The following is a 27,872-nucleotide window of genomic DNA, read 5'->3' as shown; positions in this document are numbered from 1 at the left end:
GCATTATTGGCCGAGGGAGCCGGCGTGTAGCTTCCAGGTCATGTGGCCAGCATGGCAAAGCCGCTTCTGGCAAACCGGAGCAGCACATGGAAACGCCGTTTACCTTCCCGCTGTAGCGGTTCCTATTTATCTACTTGCATTTTGACGTGCTTTCGAACTGCTAGGTTGGCAGGAGCTGGGACCAAGCAACGGGAGCTCACCCCGTCTCAGGAATTTGAACCGCCGACCTTCTGATCGGCAAGCCCTAGGCTCTGTGGTTTGACCCAAAGTGCCACCTGGGTCCCTATCTCTTTCTTAACAGAGGACAAAAACAGGAAAGTCTTCAAAATCTAGCAGAAGCAGGTCTCATGCAGGTGGAGAGGCAATGACGGAATACCTCACCTGTTGAATTTCTGCCTTTGTTAGGCACCTTGCATGAACCCTGACGGTGTAGAGGAGAGGAGCAGGCAGCCACAGATGGAAACTATTGGTTTCTGGCTCCTCTGTTGGGTGGGTCGCTACTTCTCCTTCCTGTGGCCTATGGCTGCACACTGAAACATCTCTGGGGTAGTTCCGTTGTTAATAGATCTACATTGGCTCCCAGTACGTTTCCGAGCACTGTTCAAAGTGTTGGTGCTGACCTTTAAAGCCCTAAATGGCCTCGGTCCGGTATACCTGAAGGAGCGTCTCCACCCCCATCGTTCTGCCCGGACACTGAGGTCCAGTACTGAGGGCCTTCTGGCGGTTCCCTCGTTGCGAGAAGCCAAGTTGCAGTGAACCAGGCAGAGGGCCTTCTCAGTAGTGGCGCCTTCCCTGTGGAACGCCCTCCCATCAGATGTCAAAGAGAAGAACAGCTACCAGATTTTTAGAAGACATCTGAAGGCAGCCCTGTTTAGGGAGGCTTTTAATGTTTAATAGATAATTTTAGTTCATTTCTCTGTTGGAAGCCGCCCAGAGTGGCTGGGGAAACCCAGCCAGATGATCAGGGTATAAATAATAAATTATTATCATTATTATGATTATAGCACGAGACTCTTAATCTCAGGGTCAAGGGTTCAGTCCTCACGTTGGAGAAAATATTTCTGCATTGCAGAGGGTTGGCCTAGATGACCCCCATGGTCCCTTCCAACTCTACGATTCTATGGCAGGGAATCCTGAGCTGTATGGTGAGAATCTGTGGCAGGCTCAGGTGCATCAGTTGGTGTTCGTTTCTGTCAGGCAGAAAACCTGTGTCACTCTTTTGGGCCCTAAGCCATTTAAGGCTTTTTATATGCAAGTGCCAACAGCTCGAATTTGGCCCAGAGACTCACGAGCAGCCAGTGCTGTGCTTTCAGGACTGAACTATTTGGGCAGAGCTGTACCATGTGTTTGACTGACGCCAGGTCAGATTCACAAGAGAGCCACACAGGCCAATCTGGAATAGCAAGGGATTTTAACCAACCGGGGTTCGAGTAAACACACAAATGATACTCAATACCTTGCCTGCTGATCTGCGGAGCGTCATTTATTCCCGAGCCGCAAAGTTCTTTCATAAAGTCATCAGAGACAGGGGGCAGAGAGAAGCGCTGTTGGAAGACACAGAGGACATGCCGAACCAAAGAGTTGAAAACGCAGAGAAACATGTGCGTCGCAGCGAGATTTGTCTTGTATGCAGGAATGCGAGAACCTGTAACTCACTACAACTCCAATGATCACCATTTGCTTGCTTATTTAACGCCTTCCAAAACACACCCCAAGGAAATGTACAAAGTGCAACAAAGGCAGCTTTTTTTTTGTTAATTACATTTAGAGGCCGGCTTCTGCTTCAAGAAGCTCAAGGTGGCGGCATTGATCTCCTCACTCCCCATTTTATCCTCACAACAACCCTGTGAGGTAGGAGAGGCTGAGAAAAGCAGGGACTGCCCTGCCCCCCCCCCGGTCACCCAGTGAGCTCCATGGCTGAGTGGAGTTCAAAATGACATGGAAAATAACAGCAGGTAACTTTAAAAACAAACGAAGGAGACACATATGGCAGAGACACAGACGGCAGCTGGAAAAGCAGGGAAGCTTAAACAAAACCAAAAGGAAAAACTTGGGTGGGGTTTTGTTTTGTTCCTCTGGTACCCCAGTAATTAAAAATACATTTCACCGACTCCTAGTGTTGGGTCGGGTCCAGAAACCCTGCATACAAATAAATTCAACATGAATGAATAGCAGCTACGTAAGTTCCCGAATCTTCGGACAGAGAAGGTGCCAAAACATACAACTGATCAAAAGATCAGGCCAAGTAATTAAGGGGCTGCTACGGAAGCCATGTGCCAATCCCACAAAAACAAATATTTTTCTTTTCTGCTTGATGTCTTGGGGCAGGGGTCAGCAAACGTTTTCAGCAGGGGACCGGTCCACTGTCCCTCAGACCTGTTGGGGGACCAGACTATTTTTGGGGGGGGGGGAATAATGCAAGAGCACCGTGAGACCCGGTGGCTGCTTACCTGTGTCTTGCGAGTGGCAGGGGCTGGTGGCATTGGAGGGACGATGAGAGGCGCGCGAAAGGGCTCTGGAGAGGGGCTGCTTAAAATGGCGGCCACTCGAGCGTTGTTGCTGCTGGGACCAACAAAACCCAGCCCCCTTCCTCCTCTAGGCAGGGCAGGGAGAAGCCAGGAGGAGGGAGGGAGGAGGCGCCACCGCCGCCGCTGCCATGTGAGGGAGAGGGAAAGAATGTGCGTGCTGGCAATCCACATGGCGATTCCCAGACCGTCTGCGGGCTGGATCCAGAAGGCAATTGGGCCTGATCTGGCGCGTGGGCTTTAGTTTGCCTATCCATGTCTTAGGGGGTCCCACAGGCTAAGGAAAGCGGTGTGGTAGATTTACCCCCCCCCCAACACACTCGGATTTCAAGAGTGTGGCCCAAGTCCAAAATTTCTGAGGTTGATAGTTCTGGAAATAACAGAGCCTGAAAACGAAAAGTAGTTTAATGGCCCAGAAGTGGATGCCTAACCAGGAAAGGCCAAAGCTGAAAAATCACAGGATTTCCCTTTTGATCAAACATGCAGTAGTGCCCAGGTCCTGCTTGCAGGCTTCTGGTTGGTTGCTGTGAGAACAGGATGCTAGACTAGAATCACAGAATTGTCGAGTTGGAAGGGATACCAAGGGCCATCTAGTCCAACCCGCTGCAATGCAGGAATCTCAACTAAAGCAGCCATGGCAAATGGCCATCCAACTTCTGCTTAAAACCCCCCAAGGAAGGAGAGTGTACCGCCTTCCCAGGGAAGAAGAAGAAGAGTTTGGACTTGATATCCCGACTTTCACTCCCCTTAAGGAGTCTCAAAGCGGCTAACAATCTCCTTTCCCTTCCTCCCCCACAACAAGGGAGTCTGTCCACTATCAAACAGTTCTTACTGTCTGAAATTTCTTCCTGATATTTAGTCGGAATTTCCTTTCTGGTAACTTGAAGCCATTGGTTCAGGTCCCACCCTCCAGAGCAGGAGAAAACAAGCTTGCTCCCTCTTCCATGTGACAGAGATTTAGCCTAACTGAACAGGGCTATTCTTGGTTTAAACATATATATCATTTGGAAGGACTTTTAATTTCATCAAAACATCGAGCAAATGAGTCAAGTGATTCCCTCTCTCCCCGTGATAAGAGGGTCCACCGATTGATACGGGTCTTTTGTCTTTTTGAGTTTCACCTCCCCGCTAGCTGAATCTCCCAAACGCTTTCCAAAGGCATGTGCAACAGACGCACTGCATAAACAGACCCCTATTAATAGGCAGAAAACAAGCGGGGTCTGCAATAAAATGTTGCAGTGCCGACTAGGGCTCCTTTTCTCAGCGCTCCGGACAGCCAGCCGTGCCCATGCCTAGGATACTCCATTCTACTTCCCCCTTCGGGGTTTGCCTCCCCTCCCTTTTTTTTATTCCTCACAGCAACCATGTGAGGTAGGTTGTTAGGCTGACCCTGTGAGCTTTCTGGCCAAGTAAGGGTTTGAAACCTGGTCTTGTAAGAAGAGCTCAGGCCAAATGTCCAGCTAGCTTAGAAACCTGTCCTCGCAGTCGCCAACCAGATGCACGTGGGAATCTTGAATCCGAGAGCAACAGCCCTTGCTTGTGACTGATTACCAGTCACTGGTATTCAGAAATATACTCCCTCCAACAGTGGTGATAGAACCACCATCTTTCTGAATACTCATCTCCCAGGTCATAGTTTGTTGTTGTTGTTGTTGTTGTTGTTGTTAAGTCGTTTAGTCGTGTCCGACTGTTCGTGACCCCATGGACCATAGCACGCCATGGACCATAGCACGTCAAAAATGAGATGGCAAGACTAAATATTGACATCCTGGGAGTCAGGTCATAGTCTAGTATAGTCCAAACGCAGTAGTATACAGCCATTTTTAAACTGCCTCACTCTTGAGCCTGTGATTGTTGCTTTAATGGTGGAGAAGACTGCACAGGGGGACAAATAACATTTTCAGGGAAATGGGAGTGACTAAAACGGGCCTCTTTTGTGTCGTTATCGTATTAATGACCTCGGCTTCCAGGCAGGAGCCAGAGAAAGCTCAGTCTTTGTCTAGCTGGCAAGGACTGGCGGCTGCATATTCCTGGAAAGTCTTGAATTTGCTCTCAATTAAAGACATGTGTTTCCTTGCCACTGGAAACCCCCCCCCCAACATCCACCCACCGCCCAAAAAACACACAACCCCCCCCCCCACAACTTGGGCAAAGTTTACTCATTCAAAGCATCCTGTTCAGAGGAGACTTATAAGGAAAACCAAAAAGAAAAAGAAAAGAAATTGAGCACATTAAAGCAGACTCTATTCTGCGTGGAAAACAGTTGTCTCTTTCAAAAGACAGAATGTACCGTTTGTGTTAAGAAAAGCACATCTCGCGAACGCATATTCGCAGCTAGATTTTGGAGCCCCGTGTGCCAAGACTTGGGAGACGAAGTTCTTGGGGAGAGTGCATAGGGAAGATTTTCAATGTTTAATTATGTTTTTATATACGTTGGAAGCCACCCAGAGTGGCTGGGGTAACCCAGTCAGATGGACGGAGTACAAATGAAAATAGCAATAACAATAACATCTGGTGCCCTCTTGAGAGGCCACAGATTGTGGCCAGAGAGTGGGGGAAGAGCAAGGGAGAATAGCATGTCCATTTCGTCACTTTATTTCATTTCTGCAAATCAGGCAACGAAACCTGCCAGCCTGGAAAAAGGTTTGCAGCAGAGGTGGGGAAGTTTCTCTGGCCTGAAGGTAACTCTCCCTTCTCAACAGACTTCTAGGGCAGGGATCCCCATAAGGCCCGGGGGCTGGATGCGGTCCAATCGCCTTCTAAATCCGGCTTGCGGATGGTCCGGGAATCAGCATGTTTTTACATGAGTAGAATGTGTCCTTTTATTTAAAATGCATCTTTGGGATATTTGTGGGACCTGCCTGGTGTTTTTTACATGAGTAGAATGTGTCCTTTTATTTAAAATGCATCTCTGAGTTATTTGTGGGGCATAGGAATTCATTCATTATTATTTTTACAAAATATAGTCCGGCCCCCCACAAGGTCTGACGGACAGTGGACCGGCCCCCTGCTGAAAAAAGTTTGCTGACCCCTGTTCTAGGGGGTTGAGGGGGCAGAGCCAGAGGGGAAAGTGGGCGGTGCAATGGATGCGAATTTTACACAAACTGAAACATACGCACTCCCCCTCTATCCAAGTGTGCAATATGGACGGATGGAGATATAGGGACTCATTCCAGCCAGGCAAAAACAATCCAAAGAGGGTACAAAGCAAAGCTGATAAGGGGCATGTCCAGGAGCCAAACAGAAAGGTCAAGGGGGGGGCACATTTGGCCCACAGAACTGAGGTTTGCCATCCCTAGTTTGCTGCCCTCTGGAACTTGAAGAGCTCCATCCCGATTATAGGAGCTTGCCCAGATGCCTCAAGGATTACGCCTGGCGAACTTACATGTCTGAATCTCTTCCGGAGGTGCTTGAACTGCAGGTAGAAGCGGTCGAAGTGGAGTTGACCGACGTCCCCCAGGACCACCACCACTATGCCAGCCAGACGCCTCCGGTGATGAACACGGCACCAGCTGCACCACAAAGCAGGGGGGGGGGGAGGGAAAGCCATTAGCACTCCGGTGAGCCCCCTGCCTTTCTCTGGGTGGGCGGCAAGAAAGCAAGGTAATCGGGGAGGCAAGGTCTGCAGCTCAGTGGCAGAGCATCTGCTTTGCATGCAGAAGGTCCCAGGTTCAAATCCCCAGGCATCTCGAAACCCTGGAGGGTCAGTGTGGACCATACTAAGCTTGCTAGATCAGGCATCCCCAAACTGCGGCCCTCCAAATGTTTTGGCCTACAACTCCCATGATCCCTAACCAACAGGACCAGTGGTCGGGGAAGATGGGAATTGTAGTCCAAAACATCTGGAGGGCCGAAGTTTGGGGGTGCCTGTGCTAGATCATCCTGTGATCGTGGTCTGCTTGTGGGCTTCTCATAGGCATCTGGTTGGCCAATGTGACAACAGGAGGCTGGACTAGATGGGCCACTGGCCCTTCTTGCGTTGTGTTTCAGGATAAGGCGGGTTCCTTGGTCCTGGGTATTTTAGGGACAAGGACCTGGTTTCCAGTCCTGATCAATGTTGCTGTTGATGCAGCACTGGGACACATAACTTAATAATAATAATAATAATAATAATAATAATAATAATAATAATAATTTATTATTTGTACCCCACCCATCTGGCTGGGTTTCCCCAGCTACTCTGGGCGGCTTCCAACAAAGTATTAGGAGACCAGGGCCCTGCGGGATTTGACAACTTTCCGCAGGGCCTGCAAGACGGAGCTGTTCCGCCTGGCATTTGGGCTGGACTCAGTCTGACCCCTATGTTTTCCTCCCTTATGGTTTTGATTTGGGCTACTTTAAAATGAGGCTGCATTTAAAAATTTAAATTGTATTTTAACCTGTATTTTAATTAATTGTTTTTCTTTCTTTTACGTTTTATTGTAATTTTTACTGGTGTTAGCCGCCCTGAGCCCGGTTTTGACTGGGGAGGGTGGGGTATAAATAAAAAATATTTATTTATTATTATTATTAAAATACAGTAATCCAAACATTAAAAGCTTCCTTAAACAGGGCTGCCTTCAGATGTCTTCTAAAAGTCTGGTAGTTATTGTTCTCTTTGACATCTGGTGGGAGGGCGTTCCACAGGGCGGGTGCCACTACCGAGAAGGCCCTCTGCCTGGTTAATTTGGCTTCCCGCAGCGAGGGAACCACCAGAAGGCCCTTGGTGCTGGATCTCAGTGTCCGGGTTTAACAATGGGGGTGGAGACACTCCTTCAGAAAGAAATAATGTCTTATATGTTCTTTATGCCTCTTTAGTCCAACGCCCTTTACTTTGACTGGCACAAGTTCTCCAGTTCTCAGTCAAAGAGATTTTCCTATCACCTGCTATGTGAGCCTTTTTTTTTGTAGAGAGAGAGAGAGAGAGAGAGAGAGAGAGAGAGAGAGAGAGAGAGAGAGAGAGAGAGAGAGAGAGAGGTAATGCCAAGAACCGAACCAGGAACTTTCTGCATGCTAAGAACGCATGCTGTGCCCCTCTTGAGCATAGTTAAGGAGGAAGGAGAATGTGCATTCAGAGCAGGGAAGGCCTGCAGAACCGCTGGGGAATGTAAGGCTCAGGCGCTGAATGCGGCCCCCAGGTATTTCTACCAGGCCCCCAGGACTCTCTCCTGACCACACCCCTCACAATATACCCTCCCAATAGGGCATGGCAAAGCTGTTTTTGAAAGGCAAGGAACTTGGAAAAGCAGTCTGAGGCATGGTGTCTGTCTGCTGCTGCTTCCTAGTTTATAAATGCTGTACTGATTTGTTGATCGCATAACACGACTTCTGCTTTAATTGTAGCGTCCCGCTTATTTTTTAGTTGCTGCTTTGTTAACAGTGTTTTATAGACTGCAATTGTTTCACTGGTGATTTGTTACTTGTTCTAGATGATTCAAGCTGCATTTGTGATGTTCTCCATCAATCTCACTTACTGGCATGCACAGGATGCAGAAGTATATAAGTCAAAGCGTACAATTGGCATCTCTTCATAAAAGGAGATGCTTTAAGATAAAACTGAGGTTAAAAAGTGCCTCTCGAGTCTTATAGTGATGTGGCATTTCTCAGAAATTTTGCTACTTTCCCCTTAATGCCATTAATTATCCCATATGATTTATGCTGCATTCATTATGTTCAACCATGTTCTTATTATTTATTGTTTGTAATCCTCCTTGGGATTCTTGAATGAAACTGTAATAAATCAAGCAAATCAATCCATCTGTTCAACAAAACAAAGGAAATCAATATCCCCACTGGACTAGATGGGCCTGATCCTGCAGGGCCATCCTGGGGTTCTGATGCAGCCAGGAGGGGATCTGAACCGAAGCCTTCCCTGGACTAAATTCACATCCACAATACGCAATGAAAATACATTATTTCCCCCCAAAGATCCCCGGGAACTGTGTATCCTGGCAATTGCAGTTCTGCGAGGAGCAAACTACAGTTCCCAGGATTCTTTGGAGGAAGCCATGTGTTTTAAATGCATGGTGCTGATGGGATCTATGTTGGTGCCAGAAACTTGACACAGGCTAATGGAGGAGTCAAAGGTGAATGGTTTACAGCACATCCACATGAGAACGGCATTAGGTGATGGCCTTTAGTGATATCTATTCCTGTTGGAGCATGTAGGATGGACTCCTAGACTGAACATACAGCAGGGATGGGCAGCCTTCAGTCTGCCAGGATGTTGCTGAACTCCAGCTCTCAACCTCAATGAGAGCTTGGGAGTTGGCAGCCCATCAACACCTGGAAGGGGACAAGGGACTACCTGGGATGAGCTGCACCGTGGCGTTTCCCCAAAGCAGAATACTTGAGGAATCTGTACAGTTGGTTGTAGCTGATTTCAGAGTCTTCTCCAAACACTTTGGCAGACAAGCGGGGCTGCTTCTCCTGAAAAGAACAAGAGAACCGTGCTCAAGGATTGTTTACAAAGGCAGAAAGCGTTGAAGTGTCTGAGCTGCCACTGAATGGATTCCAGAAGGGGACGACTCGTCTCTTGCAAAAAGGGCACAGAGAAAATAAATGAGCGAGCAGGGAAGACAGAGTGAGCATACAGTATTTTGATTATGCATAACTTGACATCACTTGGAAGCTATTTACATAAACACAGCAAATGCCAGGCGACTGCAGTTGGACGTGCCATTTGCAAAAATCCTCCGCTGGGAAGTTAACAACCCTGACTGTGAAAAAACACATGAGTCATCCTCTCAAAAACGACCTTGCAGGGTTAGAAATGGTGGGGGAACTTGGGGAAACCTGGCTCCCTGCTTTCCTACCTTTCGGTTTCCAAGATTTTAAAAGTTGACCCACAAAGTGCTTTCAATCTTTTCTTGATTTCATGAGGGCCAGAGGCTTGAGCACAATTTTGCAGAATTCAAGGAAGAACACACTGGCTTCACGCAAACATGGCCTGGAGGTGATCTGTCTTTATAACGATGCCCACTTTTGATCAAGTCTGGCCTCTTACAAGAGCTCTCCTGGATTTTGCCCCAGTGAGCATTCAGGCTGCTGCATTTTGTACTAGCTGTAGTTTCCGGGACAACTTCAGGGGAAGCCCTGCAAAGAGTGTATTGCAGTAATCCAATATGGAGGTGACCAGCACCCTGAAAACTATAGTCAGGCTACTCTGGTCCAGAAATGGCTGTAGCCAGGGCAACAGTCAAAGCTGGTAAAAAAAGCACTGGGATGTATCTAGTCCCATTCAGAGTAAACTCACTGAAATTAATAGGTTTGACTAACGTTGGGGCATTATTTCCAATGGGTCTACTCTAGTACACAACTTATTGTTACTTTTTGCTGAGATTGGAGACTGAGGGGCTCATACACTCATCCACAGAACTGATAGCAGATCTCCTGCAATAGCAGGAACACTTACATCACTTTTAGCTTTCTGCTGGTTTTGGCAAACATTGCTTTCATCAACCTTCCTTCTCTTTTTAACCTTCTCTGTCTTTTCATTATCTTCTTCACGGGGCCTTTTCTTTTTCATGACGTGGGTTGCTGCATCCATTTGGTCCATCAGTATGGGGTTGGGTTTTTTTTTTTCTCCTTGGGGGTATGAGTGTTGTATCTGCCAAAAAGAAGAAGCAGGAAATAAAATAGCTGGAAACAGATTTAAGTTGAACAAAATATTATTATTATTATTATTATTATTATTATTAATATAACAAACCCAGAAACACGATTTGGCATCCCTTGGCAGGCACAGACAGAAGAGGAGGAAATGGCGTGGTGGGGTGGATTGTGGGAACCTGGGTTTGAGGCAGGCAAATCTCCTCTTTTCACTCAACTACCGTTGCTTTGGAAGAGGAAGCAGGGATGTGAGCTCTCCCCTCCGACCCACATGTGGAACAGAAAGCCTCCATGGAGGTTGCATTTGGTTTTGATCTGCCGAGGGGGTTGTGGCTGACAAGAAGTGGCAACTGATCAGGAAGGTGCTTGTCACCTAGACTCTGGAGCTGCCTTCACAGATGGAAGCAGACCCACCCACCCCACCAGACCACACACAATCTCAACATCCCCGCAAGGCAAGAGTGTCTCCTGAGTGAGCACACCACGCCTCAGCTTTAAAAGCTTGGTGGGAGGGGTGGGGAAACTTGTTGTGACATCTTCGTTGCTTCTGTACGGTTCTGAACTTCTTGCCCTGCTCTTGAACTCCTGAGTCCTGTATCAGCTCCTGAGGCTGTACCGCTAGCTGTCTGAATAAAGACATCTTTCTTATTTACAAGTTTGGTTGTTTCGGGAGGAAACCAGGACAATGTTCTGCCACATTTGAAATGGGTTTCAGCATGGTGCAACTGTGTTGTGGGAGGGAGTAGGGGCTACTGTTTTGTTTTCGTTCTCTTGTTTTTTTGTGTGTTTTCTTATCTCGTATTTTTGTGTTGTGAGCTGCATTGAGATCTATGCATGGAGGGCCGGATACAAATTTAATAAATAATAATAACTGGGAGCATTTACACAATGGTTCCACCCAGCTAAGTTATTTATAGTCACAAGACAGGATACGTTTGTTCTATGTTTTACCTTTGTGCACTCAGAAGTCCTGTTGAACTTAATGAGGCTTACTCTCTAGGAGGTGTGCCAATGATTGCAACCTATACCACACTGAAAGCAGTGGGGAGTTCGGTGTCTTCAACTTCTCCATTGCCTTCAATAAGGGGCAATGAAATGGGGTGTCCTGGAAACAGAAGCACCCCACACTGCTGTTGCAGGCCCTGCTCCCCTTTTAGAACACTCATATTAATGATTTCAACAGGACAAAAGCTCACTTTACCTAGGCTGCAAATATAATCCCACTTACCTGGGAGGAAACCCCATTGACTTCAAGAGGGCACACTTCTGAGGAGACATGGTTAGGATTGTCGTGTTATTCTAGATCCAATACACAACTGAAGGGGACACCATTATGGAACAAACATACTTCTGGTGGAGCCAAGCACATAGCAACAGGCCAGACCCTCCAAGTGTCTACAGTTTTTCCAGGGACGTCCCTGGTTTAGAGAAGCTGTCCTGGTTTCTGATGTGATCCTGGAATGTCCCGCTTTTCCTTAGGATGTCCCTATTTTCATTAGAAAAATATTGGAGGGTATGATAGGATGTCCCTATTTTCAATGGAGAAATGTTGGGAGGTATAGAGTTATACAACCCCCAAGCCATGTATAGCTCCCTGTATAGGGAAGTGGGTTTTTTAAATGTTTTTTAAAATGTTTTATATGTGTTGAAGGCTGCCCAAAGTGGCTGGGGCCACCCAGTAAGCTGTGTGGGGTATCAATAGTAAAATTATCAATATGGAACGAGGGTATCATTATGTTGCGAGTATTATTATGTTACATGTATACGGTAATACCGGTAATAATAAAGGGAGTAAATAAATATTGTGTCGTGAAAAGGCCGTAATACACGCCATACAATTAAAATAGATTCCCTCTCCTCGCCCCCCACTCCAATCGTGGGAACCGTAGTGTGCAATTCCAAGCACCCATAACAAACTACAGGTCCCAGGATTAAGCATATGGTGTGCATGGCAGCCTAAATAGCATGGAGCATGTGCAATAATGGTGAGGAGACTCAAGACTGCAGGTTATAGAGACAATGTTAGCACTACTCAGAGTAGACCGCTGGGAGACCTGCAGCCACGTGCGTTTATGGGGGGACGGACGGACGGGATTCCTCCTCCTCCTGCCCTCTGAAGGCAAACCCCGAATAGCCGCTTCTCCCGTCCCCCCCGAGGACATAGAAACGCCATTCAAAGAGACCCTCACCTTCTTCCTCCGTTTGCCTTCGCGGGGTTAGAGCGGAGCTCCGAATCGAGGAAAAGCTTCAGATCGGCAATCGTTTCCTTCGGCCTAGGCTACTCACCCACCCACCCTCTCTCTCGGAGCGCCGCATAGGCTGTTGGAGAAGTCGCGAGCGGGGACGACAGAGAAGAACGGAGAGCTCCCCGGAAGTCAGAAGTAACAGACCCTAGTAGCCGAATTGTCGACGGCATCGATACGAGGCGGGATCCGCGGGCTGTTCAAAACGGAGGTCGGAAACGGAGAGGAGTGAGGAGCGTGGAGCGTTGGGGGATGGGGGTGGGAGGCCGTAGCCATGGCGACGAAGAAGTTGGCCAGGTGAGGCCTACAACAGGCGCTGCATCCTTCTTTTCCTCCATTTCCCTAGTGGGCTCTCGTATTATCATTATCATTATTTCTTTCATTTATACACGGCCTTTTCATCCAAAGAGCTCTAGGTGGCGCACGTAGTTCCCCCCCCCATTCATTTAATCCACCCAACAACCCTGTGAGGTTGGTTAGTTCAGAGGCAGTCCCCCTGTTTAAAACCCCCTGTTTAAAATAAGGGGGTGGAGGGAGCTGGTGAGAAGAAAAGATGCTGCCACATGTCTGGAACAAGCCCCCATTTCCCCCCTGTTCTCTCCCCTTTTATCCCATTTTGGGGGGCTTTGTGTAAATAGATTACAGGTTGGGCCGCTTGCATTTCATTAACAGTTGTCCCAACTGTTCTCCGCACTTTTCCCTCTCTCTAAGGGATTCGGGAACCTCAGGCCTAAATCTTGATAACTTGGGTACCCCCCCCCAAATAGTGTTTTGCTATTGAGAGATTAATTCTTCCAGTATGTGTTTGTATTAATTTTTTTGTAGGCAGCTTGGCATTATCAGAAGAATTTCTAAAACATCGCCCACTGGCCAAAGTCATGGCAAACCCAAACTGAGTGAGTATTGTGTCTGAATCGCAAAGCAAAAGTTACCGGTACTGTCTTTACCCCCACAAATAACACAATCCTCGCTTGATTTCATAGGGCAATTGTTTGACTACTTAGTAATTATTGATTTTGAGTCTACGTGCTGGAAAGAAGGCAGAAAATGTTACACTCAAGAAATCAGTAAGTGGAGATTTAGTAATGTTGTTTGAGAACTGCTTCTGTGTGATCGCTAAATTAATAATGGAGCTACCAAAACATTGTTCGTGCCGTTTATTTGTATATAATTCCCAACCTACCCATCCCAAACTCTACATGTAAAGTATTCATCTTTTGATAATTTCCATGAATGACTCTAGGTGGGTCCTGGAACATAACAGCAGCTGGTATTTGGGGCACACCTCTTACCATTCCCTTAGATCAGAGGTTTTCAACCATGAGTCCATGGCTCCCTTGACCAACTACATTCTTTCTGCAGCACTGCTGTAGAGCTCAGGAGCCCAGTTACGTCACCCCTTGCCTGTAGAGCTGGCTGCCTCTCACCTTTTTCAAACACCCTCCCTTGTGGAGTGTTCCCTCAGCCTCCCTTTCCCTCTCCTCTCCTTGGGAGTCCTCCAGATAGCTGCTGTTGCCACCCCTGGTCTTTGAGCTGCCCCCCATGCCCCAAAGTGAGGTGTCTCCTCACACTGCCCCATAGGGGCCTGGGGAGTACCCCCTGATCAGCCCCAGGAGCTTGTAGCCAGGGCTGCTGCAACAAACAGCTGTGCAAGCCTTTGGGAGGCAGCGGAGAGGGCATCAGAGGAGGGAGAGAAGGAAAGAGGGACAGAGGCCAGTGTTGCCCGCAACACCAATGGCACACTGGTTGGAAACCACTGCCTTAGATGTAGCAGCTCGTGCAAAGAAGTCTCTGGCCATTGCTGCTATTGGCCACAATTCAAAGCTTTATGAGGCTTCTTTGAACATGAAGGATTCGGCATCACCTATGCTCTGGCTTCCCCCAACCCTTCAGTACTGGGCAATGTGACCCATGCACCCCAGTTGAATGCACAGCACTTTCTTGAGATTGGAGAGAACAAGGCAGCTTGTGATTAGGAAATTAGAGCTTTGCTTATAAATTAGAGTTTATTGGATGGGGTTACTAAAGAACCAAGACCAGGCTTCCTCAAACTTGGCCCTCCAGATGTTTTTTGGCCTACAACTCCCATGATCCCTGGCTAGCAGGACCAGTAGTCAGGGATGATGGGAATTGTAGTCTCAAAACATCTGAAGGGCTGAGTTTGAGGAAGCCTGACCAAGAGCATGGAGCTTAGGAGAAGATGTTGTCAGTGTACTGACGATTCCTCATCTAAGGATTTAATGCAGACTTTATAAAGGAGAGGGAACAAGATGGAAGCTTTTGAGGTTCCACTAGGAAGTTCCAAATGAGATAAGCATTTTTATACAAGTGGAATTTAAATGGTACCAAACATCAAACAAATTTAAATGGTACCATGCTCTCCCTCCCTCCCTCTCTCCCTCTCTCTCTCTCTGTGTGTGTGTGTTTAAAAACAACAACATAGTTTTATTGATTTTCAATATATAACAATTACAAAAAACAGAAGAAGATACAAAAACAAAATCCACCCACCTCCCACTCCAGGACAGCCAAAACACAGTAGCTTAGGGATTGATTGATCAATTGATCAAAACATCCTGGCTTATAAGCATTCCTAGGAGCAAATAGATGAGCTTGTCTTAAAAAATATGAATTGATCTCTCAATGGTATTAAAACATTCTGAAATGTTTAGTTTGTTTAAACCTGGAGCACGGTAGCAATTAATTGCATTTATATCTATTCCTCTCTCAAAGGAGCTTAGAAAGATTTATATAATTCCCTCTTCCTTTTATACTCACAAGAATCCTGTGAGGTAGGTTAGGAAATATAACTGACCCAATGTGTTTTATGACTGTGATTGGGTGGGCTTAAACCTTTGACCCAGCACTTTTTAACTCCATCTGTAAAACTGTGTTTTTAAGAATGCTATTTCTTTAAAATAAACCTGATTTGGAATGAAAATGCACTTTCTTTAGTTGAATTTCCAGCAGTTCTATTAAACACCTTGAATGGAGAGATTGAATCTGAATTCCACATGTACGTGCAGCCTCAGGAACATCCCATTCTCTCTGAATTTTGCACTGAGCTAACTGGCATAAAACAGGTACAATTTTATTGTTTCATGTTGCAGTCATTTTGCAAGCTAAGCTCATAGTTTCCAGTTGGTTTTGAAACTATAGAGATGTTATTGACCCTGTTCACTATGCCTGACAATGAATTGTGTTAAGGCTGAGTGTAAAGCAACACTTGGATACTGTCAAAAATACTAAATGTATCTTGTTCTCTTCTACTAAGAACCAAGTTGATGAAGGCGTCCCTCTTCATATATGCCTGTCTCAGTTTTCTAAATGGATTCAAAAGATGCAGAAGGAAAAAAACATTGTTTTCAGTTCAGGTCATTCTTCGGAAGGAAAATTGTGCGCTTTTGTTACATGGTCAGGTAATTCATAGTACCTTTTTTAAAATCTGATTTCTTACCCTGAAAGTGGTTTGAAGTGATTCGACCCTCTTGACTTTGCTTTTCCACTTCCTTTTTAAAAATCTTGATCTTTCAAGGCTGTATTTGCAACATGTGCTAGAAACTGGTTTAAGAAAGCAAAAGAAAAATGAGATTTTTCTTGGGTAGAATACACACAAAACTCTGAGCTGGGAGGTGCAACTGCTGAATGCACAGTTGTGGGTTGCGTACTCCTCAGCAGTTATGTGTGCATTTCATGACCACACTATAGAGTGGACTTAGTCCCTAGGTATCTTTTCCTACTTGAATTCCTCATGTTTCTAGCCTGGTGAGGAATGGCTGTCTGATAAGAAACAGTTACTATTCCACATGGAAGAAAGCTAGAAACAATAACAAAGCATAAAACATGGAAGGTTTATGACAGTTTGTTTGTTCTACAGACTGGGACCTGGGTGTGTGTTTGCAATACGAGTGTAAAAGAAAGCAACTGAGAAAACCAGATGTTTTAAACTCCTGGATTGATCTCCGGGCAACTTACAAGGTGAGATCAGACTGCATATGTGTAGTATTCATGAAAGGAATGTGGGAATGGCCAATTTTGCTAGCTGAGAGCTGTTTATTGTTTGGATTGCAGTGGTCATGGTGTAACTGGCAGCCTGTCTGCCTCTCCGCAAGCTAGATCATTGGCCAGATGAAATGTAACTTTTGCTGCATTTCTACATTGCTTATAATACTGCTTACCTTCCAAGTCCCGGACTGCAGAATCCAGGACCAGCAGCCGCGTGACACCAGAAGTTGCGTCGACGCAACTCCCGGTGTCGCTTTGCCCTTCTCTGGGCACCAAAAATGGCCGCCGCCGGCTTCGAAAGTCGCGTCTATGCATGTTCGGAAGTGCGTAGACGCAACTTCCGGTGTCGCTCTGCTCATCTATGGGCACCAAAAATGGCCGCCGCAGACACAAGAAGTCGCATCTACGCACTTCCGGACATGCGTAGACACGACTTTTGAAGCTGGCGGCGGCCATTTTTGGTGCCCAGAGAAGGGCAAATCAGAAAAAAATGGCCGCCGGCAGGAGAAAATAATGGAGAAAAATGGGAGACGAAGTGATACGGGGGACCACTGGGAAAAGGTAAGTAAAAACGGGGATTTCCTGGGGAAAACGGGGTACTTGGCAGCTATGAATACTGTCATGTTAGTCCCATGTGTAATAAATGCTCCCATCTGTTTTACTCCTTTCCATCTCTCTTCTTTTCTTTTATTCATTAAGTGTTTTCCTTCACTGGTGACATAAAGATCACATGTTTACTTACATAAGCCCTCCTAGGTATATGACCCATCTCTGGTCCTGTCTGTATTATTTATTTATTATATTACCCATATCCCACCTCTAAGGAAGCAAAGTAAAGAAATACATGGGAGTGGGGGAATAAAATAATTTAATAAGGTTGCAATAAGAACAAAGGAGGAGCTTTGCTGGATCAGAACAGTGGCCCAGGTCGTCCAGCGTTCCATTCCCAGCAGCCAGCCAGATGCCTGAAAAGCATAACAGGTCACCAGGCTGCCTTCCATAGTACAGTCACTGTGTGTGGGGAGGGGGGGCAGTCTGAGGTCACCTGAGGTCATTACCTCTCTCCTTTGCTCTCCCATTCCTTGTCATATAGGGCCTTTGGTGGTAGATAGCCCTGTGAGTAAGATGGGACAGTGGTTTTATTTATTTATTTCGGAGGAAGGATATGATCTATGTAGTATAGTCATTATTTAAAAAGTGATAAATATCACTTAATACAGATTCATTTTATGATCGCTCCTGAATATTTAGTAATCAGAGCACCGATGGGCGTGTTTTGAGTTCTTTGAATTGCTAAAGCAGGTGTGGGGAACCTTTGGCCCTCTAAATGTTGCAGAACTCCTAACTTCCATCAGCCCCAGCAAGCATGGCCAATAGTCAGGGATTATGGGAGGTGTAGTTCAGCAATGTTTAGAAGGCCACAGGCTTCCCACACCAGTGCTAAAGAAAGGCGTATATGAAGAACTACGTTTTGTGCTGTGCCTATGAGCCCCCGCCATGATTCGAGTTGAACAGAGCACAGCAGTTAATGTCTTTACCTTTATTTCCTCTTTAGCTCTTTTACTGTCGGAAGCCACATGGGCTAAACGGTGCTTTGCAGGATGTGGGGATCATATTTGCAGGACGGGAGCATTCTGGTGAGTGAGTTTTTAAGTGTGTGTGTGCGTGTATGTATGGAAGTATTTCTAGTCGTCAGTAGCAAGTTCTTAGGCTTGTTCCAAGCTCTGCCTAAACTGAGACAAACTCCATGGAATATAACCCAAACTGTTCAATAATGGCATGCTCTAAAACCAAGAATGCTGGTTTTTCTTATCCTTTTAAATGAGTTTTATTCCACTTTTGTTTCACCCTTCTTTCAAAAAGTTCAGGACAATTTGAAAAAATGGAAAAAAAAATATTGCATATTTCCAAAGCAGGATTTTGAAAAACACTTGTAATATGATGAATAATGTATAAAATTGGAAATTGTGAATTTAAGACATTATGGATGAGCACGAACAAATTTTAAGCAAAAGAACCAAGAAGGGGAGTGGAGGGAAGTCAAGGGAGTTTAGAAATCCCATGTTTGGAAGTTGTTATGGATTGTATACATAGCATGGTTATTTGTATGTGATGTTTTTTGTTATTGTAAAAATTAATAAAATAGAATTAAAAAACAACGCAAAAAGTTCAGGACAATACCTACTGTTGCCTAGCTCCTTCTGTATTTATCCTTGCAGCAACCCGGCAGGGTGGGCTGGACCGGACTGGGAGGCAGATTGACTCAAAGTCACCTAGTGCACTTCAGGACCAAGCAGGGAGTGGAACTCAATTCTCCCTGGACTTATTATCTGCCATGTGTAGATCACCAAATCTTATACTAGGGTCTTCTTATACAAGGGTGCTTTGTGCCTAGCTGTATCCCTACAGATTCTTTTGTGAAGCAGTGGGAAAGGGTTGTGTGAGTACAGAATAGTTAACTTGCCTGACTTGGTCAACAACAGCACCACCTCTCTTTTCCCTAAGGGCTGGATGATTCCCGGAATACTGCCCGCCTTGCATGGAAGATGATCTGCGATGGGTGTGTGATGAAAATCACTAAATCTTTGGATAAGGTCAGTGGCTTTTCTTCTTGACATATGTGCCAAGAAGACAGTAAGAGTTTGCTGAAACGACTTTGAACTTGATCTTCTTCCTGGAGGATTCTGAGGCACATTTTCTCACTTGGCTGTTGACGTCTCTTTCCTGCGGTTCCCACAATATCTTATTTGTTTATGGATTCTTTAGGCACCTCCTGCGAAGAATTCCATTGCCAGATTTTTGTCTCCGAAACCTACTGAAGGAAGTCCTTTGGGGAGCAGCGATGGTGCAGGAATGTCATGTCTGGACGAGAGCAAAAATGCTGGAGTTACCACAGGAATTAAAAACAAGAAGGAAAACCAACAGCAAGAGTTCACTCCTGTTCATCTGCATAGAAACGCCCATGTTCTGTCGAGTAATGCCTCAAAGACTGATGGATATAGTAGTGTCCAAAGCTGCTTGATCGAAAGGCTCAATTCCCCTCTTGGCTCTTTTCAGTCTTCGCATAACTCTTTGGGCATCCAGAGTGGGCTAAATAACAGGCACCCAATTTCCAATTCTTCAGTGCATAATCCAGGACTGGTTTTAGTCTCAACCACTCTTTCCTCCGTCAGTATTTCAGATATAGACATAAGTACCACTCCAGATTGTTTATCAGCGCTGGCCAACTGGGAGGATGTAGCTTTAATACCAGCATCGCAAGATGACGAAGGTTTGGGATGTTTGCAGCAGGAGGATAACACGAGCCATAAGAGTTCATTAACCATTGAAGAGAGGATGGATCTGAATGATTCTCACATGAACTTAGGATCTAAACGTGTTGCGGATGCTACTCTGAATCTGGAACTCCCTAAGTCTGTTGTGTACAAAAGCCCCAGCACTACGATTTACAACGTTGGCATAGCCCCAAATAAGTTCTCAGATACTTCTGCGTTTAAGCTCCCCACTGCGAAAGCAAGTGCTGCTTCCATTGATGTGTCAAATGGAAACCCTTTCAGATTGTCATCTGAAGCTCATAAAAGGAAGCCTTCCAGTCCAAAATCAGTTCCTCCAGCAAAGAAACCACCCTTTATAGTTTATGAAGACAAAGGCGCAACGCCTAGTACCTCCCAGCTAGTCAGGAGGCTGGGTTCCTACCGCGTCCCTTCTGGCATCTTAAACTCCTCAGTCAACTTAAACCAGCCTTTAAAGGCTGCAGAGACTGGGAGAGTGACCCCTCCTCTGTGCAGATGCGGTCGAAGGGCCAGAAGGCTAAATGTTTCAAATGGTGGTCCGAATCATGGCAAAGCATTCTATAGCTGCCCAGTTGGAAAGCAGGCGGGGAATAGAAAGGGCTGCGGTTATTTCATATGGGAGCAGGCTCTTCAAAAGGAGAAGCTCACACTCCCTCCCTCCAGTGCTCTGGGGCTGCCATGTACTGGGCGCAGTTTCAGTTCATCAGGAAATTCTGAAAAGAAGACCCTCATTCTCCGACCTTCTATGCGAACCTAGCCAAGGACTCCCTCCTTGACCTTCTTCCTGGAGAAAAGTGTCTCACACCGTCACAAATGAAAGAGGCTATTAGCTTTGTTTCCCCATCTTAGAATATTCTTTCAAATTGTGCTGCAAATGGGCTGTCTATAAGCTTCTAAAGTGAGAAGTAAAAGGATGGGCGTCCCTGAAAGGATTTTGACAGTATTGCTGAGGATAAACCAAATGCGGATCAGTAGGTGGCCTTGCCTTTTAAAGTTATCCTGCTTTTTCTACATTCTAGGCTTATCGCGGATTATGTCTCCATTACTAGATAACTGCAAACACATGCATTCTCCGTGAGAATCAGTAGCGCAGGCTTTTGAACACTTGCTTTTTAAAAGAAATAGTGCATAAATACGGTATCGTGGTTTAAAGTTTTATAGACATACTGATTTTTTTTATTAGTGAAGTACAATAAAAGTGTGTCCTGAAATTCTGGAGGTTGACTTCCTTCCAGTACGGCAGCTTAAATTCCACAGTAAAACTGAAGCACTTTTCTTATCTTGATGCTCTATTTCTGTCAAAACATGTTTTGTTTACTTTGGGGCATTACCGCCATACTTGAGGCTGGTGTGCAGCCTGTGGGAAAAGTCAGGAGTTTAAATCAAAGACAGGAGCTAACATAAACCCACATCAATCAGAAAGTAAAGAGGTAGAAGTTCTACAACAAATTAAACAAAATGGAATGAAGTTGTTGCATAGCATGGCAGGAGAGTTCCGTGACTTTCTTCTCGAATGCATGAGAAACCTGGCATTGACTTGAAAATGGTTGCCAAGATTGTGAAATGCTGTGCCTATAGTGCTTTCAGTGTCCCAGGAGATAACCCATATTGGTCCGGGCTGGAATTTTTTAGCTAACCGTTTTTTATGATCTGAATTAAGTGAAATAAAATATGAAATAAAAACGATTTTCTGTTTTAACGGTTTGGATTTTGCCTGGTGATAGCTCTTTGATTTTGATAGCTCTTTAAGCACTGTGGGGAAGTTACATATGCAGAAATATTAATACTTAAAAGTCTGCTCAGTTGTTCTTAACTATAATCCTAGGGGCTTGCTTACACCATGGATGGGGGAGAGAATATTTAAGCACGGATGTGGGCCTCCGGTTGTTGCAGAAACAAAAAGTATTCCTGGTATGATCAGTCACTATCACACGCTTCAGGCCCCACTGGCGTTCAGTGTGTATTGAATTCTCCCATTGAACTAAATGGGATTTAAAATAATTTAATATTGGCTGGATTGTGTCCAGCTGAATTAAAAGCCTTTTCTCCTGCTTCAATGATGCCGGCATCATTCAGCCTAGTACATCATTGGGGAGAGCTTTGGTGGGGATGCTACTCTTGCATGGTGACCACCGGATCCCTTGTAGTTTATATCACCCTGATGCACAATAGAGACTAGACTTATTTAGGCTGTGGCCAGGTTGTGTCTCTAGAAGGGCTTTCTAGCACGGGTGCCCAAAGAAGCTTGCTGCCAGCAACTACGTGGAATGTTGAAATGAGCACATGTGTCAACAGTGCTATGAAGGTCCTTATTTATAATCCCAGACTGTCCACTTCACTTGCCCTGGGACAACTATGTCCCCTGATTTTTTTTGGTGGCCTGGGTGTGGATATTTCCATTATCCTGTGTGTTGGAAACTGTTGGGTCAACAGGAGATCTGAACCAATCGAGACCCTTCTATTCTGCCTCTACAGGGGAGCGGGGAAAGACGCTGGCTAACGCGCTTGATTACATGTCTAGCTTGCTCTTGTAGCTCCCTGCAGATTCGTGGTGATTTTTTAAGCTTCTCAGCTCTTGAATCAACTTGGTGTTGGCATTTTCTCCAGAGTACACTGTGTTCTTTTCTGCATGCGACTCAGCATCTGGAATGAGAGTTACACTTTGCTTTGCTCAACCTTGCAAGATGCTTTTAGGATTTTATATAAAAGGGTGGAGGGAGATGCTCAACCACTGATATTCCCCAAATGTCTGATCCTGCACTGCTTGTAATATACCTTAAAATCTCCAAGGGAGTGGGTGTGTGAGGGGTTTTTCTTCTTTTTCTTTTTTTGCAGTGTGTGTGTGTGTGACAGCTGCAGCATTGGGATTTAAATACAGAGGCTGGCATGGCATCCAATATAAAACTCAGAACAGGCGCTGTGGAAGTAAACAGCTAAATCTAAGCTTTCCCCCACTCTGCCTTGCGTAATTCATTTCTTCTGATTTTCCCACTGATTGTCTTTGGCAGATGTAGCACAAACTCCACCTGTTGGACAAGAGAAGGAATTTCAGTGAGCCAAAGCGGGGGCAAAACATACGAAGCTGTTTTTTTATACGGAGTCTACTTGTGGAAGGCTGCCAGTAGGGCTCTACTTACCCCTATTTCAGAGATGGAGGATCTTCCAGCCTGTGAGCTACACGGCCTGTCATGGACTGGCTGGATGCCGAGGAGTGGTGAGAGGCACCAGCTGGGGAACCCCCAAGAGAGGATGGCTCAGAGCCAGGGAATTGGTGGTAGGACGAGGGTGAGGGGTCAGAGGGAGCAGACTGGGAGGAGGAGGAGCTGTCGAAAGCTGAAGAGGCAACAGGGTTTAGTGAGAAGGAAGAGCCTGTGGCAGAGAGCAGTGCAGACTCAAGAGGCAGAAGCGGAGGCAGGAAAGGAGGGGGACCAAGAGGCAGCAATGAGGCAGGCGGCCGAAGAAGCCAAGGAGACTCTCCTTTCAGCTGTGACCGACCAGTTCCCCTCCCAAGAACACGAAGAGGAATGAAGCAGGCAGAGCAAAGGGTGGCAAGGTGAAGGAGCCTCGGGTTGCCGGGGAGGAGTCTTAGAGAGCAGTGGGAAGGTGGGGACCTTCAGTTCTTGCAACTGCTTCATTGGGGCAAGACCTGCTGGGAAGGGTTGCCATGATCACGAGGTCTGTGCTGTTTGCTTCTTTGAATGAAGAGTTAACTTCATAGACACTTTGTGAGTTATTGCTGACCTGCCCTGACTCCCACCTTGACACCACCCTACACCTGATGCAGGTGTGGGGCAGGTAAGGTAGGGGCTTAGCTGCTGGGCAGTGGCTGCAAAGCCCCCTCACACAGTTTCTGAAGCACCCAACAGCCATCTGGTTTTCTGAAGCATTGTGCCAACCAGGATCGGGCTCCTTCACGTTTATTTATAAAAAAATATTTGTATACCGCAGTTTCCTTGAAAAGTGCCAAAGTGTCTTACAACAATTATGATACAATTAAAACAGGACATTATAACACAATTAAAAACCACACAAACGTTAAAGCAGTTCACCAGCTGATGTGAGGGCAAAGCTGTTGGGTTCAGGTGTGCAGGATAGCTCCCGGCAAGGTATCTTCTCATTCCTCTCAGGCTGCGCACACCCCAAATATTTAAAGCATACTACCACTGCCCCTGAGTCCAGGGAAGTGTAGTTTGTTAAGGGTGCTGTAGCTTTGTAAGGGGTGAACTGTGGTTCCTATGATTCATTGAAGGAAGCTACATGCTTTAAATGTATGAGATTGACTATGGCATTTTTCCAAAGGTTTGACAGAGCCTTGCCCCAAAAGGACTTACAGTTTACTAAGGCACAAGGGAAATACTAAAGGAGAGGGAGGGCAATGAAGACAGGAGTAAATAAGAGGTGGATGTGTTTTTCGGTTTCAGGCACTTCAGTTTAGATATAGAAAGGTATTTGATGGAGGGTTCGTTCCATTCCTTGGACAAGATGAGTTTTGAGGATTGATTTGAAGGAAAGGGGAGGTGGACTTACAGAGGCATTCTGGGTAGAAGTTGCAGGCATAAGGGGAAACCAAGGGTGGGGTCATTTTAGAGAAAAGGACACATCCACGAAGTTCAGGGTGGTAGAGCTGAATGAGCCCAAAGGAAGGATATAAAACCTGGCAGGTGCAGGGACATAGCTATGGAGAGTACATAGCTGCCAAGTTTTCCCTTTTCTCGCGAGGAAGCCTATTCAGCAGAAGGGAAAATCCCTGTAAAAAAGGGATAACTTGGCAGCTATGAGAGTATTGAAGGCAAGGACATGAAGCCTGCGCAGGAATTGGGCCGAGCTTGGGAGCCAGTGCAGGGATCTAAAGGAAGCTAGATCATGGCTTACCTTTCTAGGATACTTGTAAGGGGCAGTGACTTTTTTGACGTGATCCTGTAGCTCCTTAATCAGTGCTTCTGGGTCGCGGGAAACGTAGTCGGGTGCCAAAACCACAAAGGCTTTCACAACCTTAACACATTAAATATGTTTGATAAAAGATCATGAAGACTTAGCAAAATATTCTTTGGGCAGATTTTAACAATGGATCATTTCCAATGGTCCATGACCAACCCAAAGAACGGTTCTCTCTCTCTCTCTCTCTGTGTGTGTGTGTGTGTGTGTCGTGGCTGCACCCCGTTTTTTTTTAACAGGCACCTGAAGAGATGGACTGTACAGCCACAAATCTCTTAAGCCATTTTACTGTGTCAGCTTAAAGCTAAGCGTGCCAATTTAAGTGGCTCGGGGGATTGCTACTTGTACTTCCCAGCATAAGATGTTCAAATCAGCATGGACCGTTGTGTTCTGGAACATGAATTCCTTGTGGAGTTCATAGGCTTTCAAATTCTAAAAAGAACACGTAAACACCAGCGGGATTTCATCTTTTCAGAGTCCTCCCAAGGATGCTTATAACAAATGTGAACCATAAAAATCAAATTTCAATTATATGAGTTTAAAAACCAGAAATTACAAACCTAAAGGACCTACACTGGCTCCTGGTATGTTTCCAAGCACCATTCAAAGTGTTGGTGCTAACCTTTAAAGCCCTAAATTTTAAAGCCCTGTATACCTGATGGAGCGTCTCCACCCCCATCGTTCAGCCCAGACACTGAGGTCCAGCTCCGAGGGCCTTCTGGCAGTTCCCTCACTGTGAGAAGTGAGGTTGCAGGGAACCAGGCAGAGGGCCTTCTCGGTAGCGGTGCCCGCCCTGTGGAACGTCCTCCCATCAGATGTCAAGGAAATAAACAACTATCTGACTTTTAGAAGACATCAGAAGGCAGTTTTTAATGTTCAATATTTTATAATGTTTTTATATGTGTTGTAAGCTGCCTAGAGTGGCTGGGGCAATCCAACTACATGTAATAAGTAATAAAATTATTAGTAGTAGTATAATATAAGTAATTATTATTTATGAATAATAAAATATATTATTTCCTCCATTTTAAAAACACTCCGTACTGTAATATGGCTTGACTCTTTTTACCTCCCCTCTGACGGAATCTGGGCTGCTAACAACAGCGGATTCTATGACCGCCGGGTGTTCTATCAATGCACTTTCCACTTCAAATGGTCCAATGCGGTATCTTGGAAACAAAAGAGAAGGCTTTGAAGGGACCTTCTGATACTTGGTCTGCAGAAAATGCTCAGTAGCACCACATAGGTGTGTTACCCAGCAGAATTGATGACATCATCAGCTCTTCCTACGAACCAGAAGTAGCCATCTTCATCTCGCATTCCTCTGTCCCCAGTGATGTAGAAGTCCCCGCGTACAGTTGAATTGGTTCTTTCTGGATCATCCTGGGATAGGTGAATAGGTACTTATAAAAAACACAAGCATGCTCATGCTAGCAAATTTAGGCATAGCTGAGTGTGTGTATGTTTATGTATACTATATCTCCATCAGGAGGTTGTGGGATCTCCTTCATCGGACGTTTTCAAGCAGAGGTTGGATGGCCATCTACCATGGATGCTTTAGCTGAGATTCCTGCATTGGAGGGGGTTGGACTAGATGGTTCCTCGGGGTCCTTCCAACTCTATGATTCTATTATATTTATATTTATATCATCACTACAGTCATACCTTGGTTTTCAAACAGTTTAGTTCTCAAACGTTTTGGCTCCTGAACGCCACAAACCCAGAAGTGACTGTTCTGGTTTGTGAACTATTTTTGGAAGCCAAACGTCCATGGCTTCCTGCAGCTAATCAGAAGCCACGCTTTGGTTTCCAAATGTTTTGGAAGTCGAACGGACTTCCAGAACGGATTCCGTTCGACTTCCAAGGTACGACTGTATTATTTTTATTCTTTTCCTCCTGGTGTATCGATGCTATTTGACACACCCTTCTACCCTAACACGCCATAAGACTTGAGTTAATAATACTGAGATAACGCAAGTGCCATATGTAAAGCTACTGAACTATACCATTTGTGGGGGCAGGTAAGTATTCAGCCCTTGGGTCAACGGTGAACATTGCAAGAAAACCAGAAGAAAAGGCATGCTGTGCTTGCACATTGCACTAAATCCAGAGTTAAACATAGGGGTAACAAACCTTTCTGGACCAGCAGGATAGATATTGAAGAAAATGCCACGGCTGCCACGGGGCAAGGCATAACACAAAATTAAGATTGGTCATTACTGCTCCATACCACCCCAAGCTGTTTCATGCTTACAATGGGAAGGTGCGTATCCAGTGCTAGTCCTACTCAGAGTAAGCACATTGAAAGTAATAGAATTGAGTAACTTAGGATCATTCATTTAAGTTGGTCAGCCCTGAGTGCAACGTACAGCCCTATAATTCTGCCTGGTCAGTGTCTGTACATGGAATTTGTGGTGTGGGGGATCACCATTTAACCTTTGCCTTGCCCATTAAGGTCTTCCCGCGCATGCCTTTGCTCAAACTTTCAGTGCTATGTTTCTTTCCGTTCAGTCAATAGTCCTACAAAACAAGACACCTGGTCTTCCTTGCTCTCCGACTCTCATTCTGAGCCCCTCAAATGGCTACCAAGCTACTTCAGCCCCCGCAATAGCTTCTGAGTTTCTGCCACTTGATCATCTTGTCCAGCTTTACGTCTGTAGCTGGAAGGGCAAGATGCTACTCTACTCTAATTCCTGGCGTTCCGAAAACTTGATCCAATTCCAAGTAAATAACTTAACAGCTTCTAGTTTTTACTTAGCTGTGCAGTTTGCATCCCTACCGTGTATCGAGTGAAAAGACAAAATGGCCGTGCCGGTTTTATCCGGATAGCAATATCACCTTCTTTCCCAGGAGGCAACATATTGCAGTTTTCATCTATTATCTAAAAGCAAACAGGAAATACTCAAAAGTCATAGGATCCATTACAAAGTTGGATTCGGGGAGGGGGGGTGGGGATCAGGTGGAAGAGTGAAGGGCAATATCTCACTGCTACAGCATCTGCTTCCCATGCAGAAGGTCTCAGGTTCAATCCCAGCCATCCTGGAGTTGGGGTTGGTGAAAGATGAGGTCTGAAACCCTGGAGAGCTGCTGCCAATATAGACAATGCTAAACCAGATTGGCCAATGGTAACTTGAAACGAGGCACCCCAGTATGGTCCACTTTAGGCTGCCTTGTGCCTTGCACATGAACCCCAACCCCCACCAGTTAAAGACCAGCTGCTTAGATGTTGGACTTTATGGAACTAGCCGAACTGACTGGGAGACTGGGTGACCAGGGAGAAG

The 27,872-nt window shown here is 45.7% G+C and overlaps 3 protein-coding genes across 5 annotated transcripts in view; 1 reads left to right on the top strand and 2 right to left on the bottom strand.

Annotated features, from left to right (window-relative positions):
- REXO5 (RNA exonuclease 5) overlaps positions 1–12,582 on the bottom strand; it is a 33,857-nt gene extending 21,275 nt beyond the window's left edge. Inside the window, exons 1-5 of the mRNA XM_035130497.3 lie at positions 12,305–12,582; positions 9,919–10,113; positions 8,812–8,933; positions 5,911–6,037; positions 1,457–1,544 (exon numbers count right to left, since the gene is read on the bottom strand). Of these exons, the coding sequence (XP_034986388.3) occupies positions 1,457–1,544; positions 5,911–6,037; positions 8,812–8,933; positions 9,919–10,062 (481 nt within the window). The 5' untranslated portion in view covers positions 10,063–10,113; positions 12,305–12,582. The remainder of the gene's footprint in view (positions 1–1,456; positions 1,545–5,910; positions 6,038–8,811; positions 8,934–9,918; positions 10,114–12,304) is intronic.
- On the top strand, positions 12,524–21,355 carry ERI2 (ERI1 exoribonuclease family member 2). The gene is made up of 9 exons (XM_035130500.3): positions 12,524–12,655; positions 13,184–13,254; positions 13,342–13,425; positions 15,314–15,441; positions 15,633–15,777; positions 16,236–16,336; positions 17,919–18,000; positions 18,869–18,957; positions 19,130–21,355. The coding sequence occupies exons 1-9, from the start codon at positions 12,633–12,635 to the stop codon at positions 20,411–20,413; spliced, it is 2,007 nt and encodes a 668-aa protein (XP_034986391.3). The 5' UTR covers positions 12,524–12,632; the 3' UTR covers positions 20,414–21,355.
- The window catches only part of LOC118092473 (acyl-coenzyme A synthetase ACSM3, mitochondrial), a 21,854-nt gene continuing 14,778 nt past the window's right edge, over positions 20,797–27,872 (bottom strand). For 2 of the 3 annotated variants that reach the window (XM_035130502.3, XM_088656931.1), the window contains exons 10-14: positions 27,371–27,472; positions 25,847–25,974; positions 25,661–25,760; positions 24,529–24,648; positions 20,797–22,682 (exon numbers count right to left, since the gene is read on the bottom strand). In XM_035130502.3, the coding sequence (XP_034986393.3) occupies positions 22,596–22,682; positions 24,529–24,648; positions 25,661–25,760; positions 25,847–25,974; positions 27,371–27,472 (537 nt within the window). In that variant the 3' untranslated portion in view covers positions 20,797–22,595. The remainder of the gene's footprint in view (positions 22,683–24,528; positions 24,649–25,660; positions 25,761–25,846; positions 25,975–27,370; positions 27,473–27,872) is intronic. The other variant, XM_088656932.1, reaches the window with a different exon arrangement.

The sequence above is a fragment of the Zootoca vivipara genome, chromosome 13 (assembly GCF_965207765.1).
Source record: "Zootoca vivipara chromosome 13, rZooViv2.hap1.1, whole genome shotgun sequence".
In the NCBI taxonomy this organism is placed as follows: Eukaryota; Metazoa; Chordata; class Lepidosauria; order Squamata; family Lacertidae; genus Zootoca; species Zootoca vivipara.
This window is presented reverse-complemented; position numbering and strand designations above follow the sequence as displayed.

What these genes read in the sequence shown, in the direction of transcription:
- ERI2 (XM_035130500.3), top strand. Translation starts at nt 12,633, where the DNA reads ATGGCGACGAAGAAGTTGGCCAG. An exon ending in AGCTAACTGGCATAAAACAG is followed by an intron (nt 15,442 to 15,632) that starts GTACAATTTTAT and finishes TCTTCTACTAAG; the next exon opens with AACCAAGTTGATGAAGGCGT. An exon ending in CGCTTTTGTTACATGGTCAG is followed by an intron (nt 15,778 to 16,235) that starts GTAATTCATAGT and finishes TTTGTTCTACAG; the next exon opens with ACTGGGACCTGGGTGTGTGT.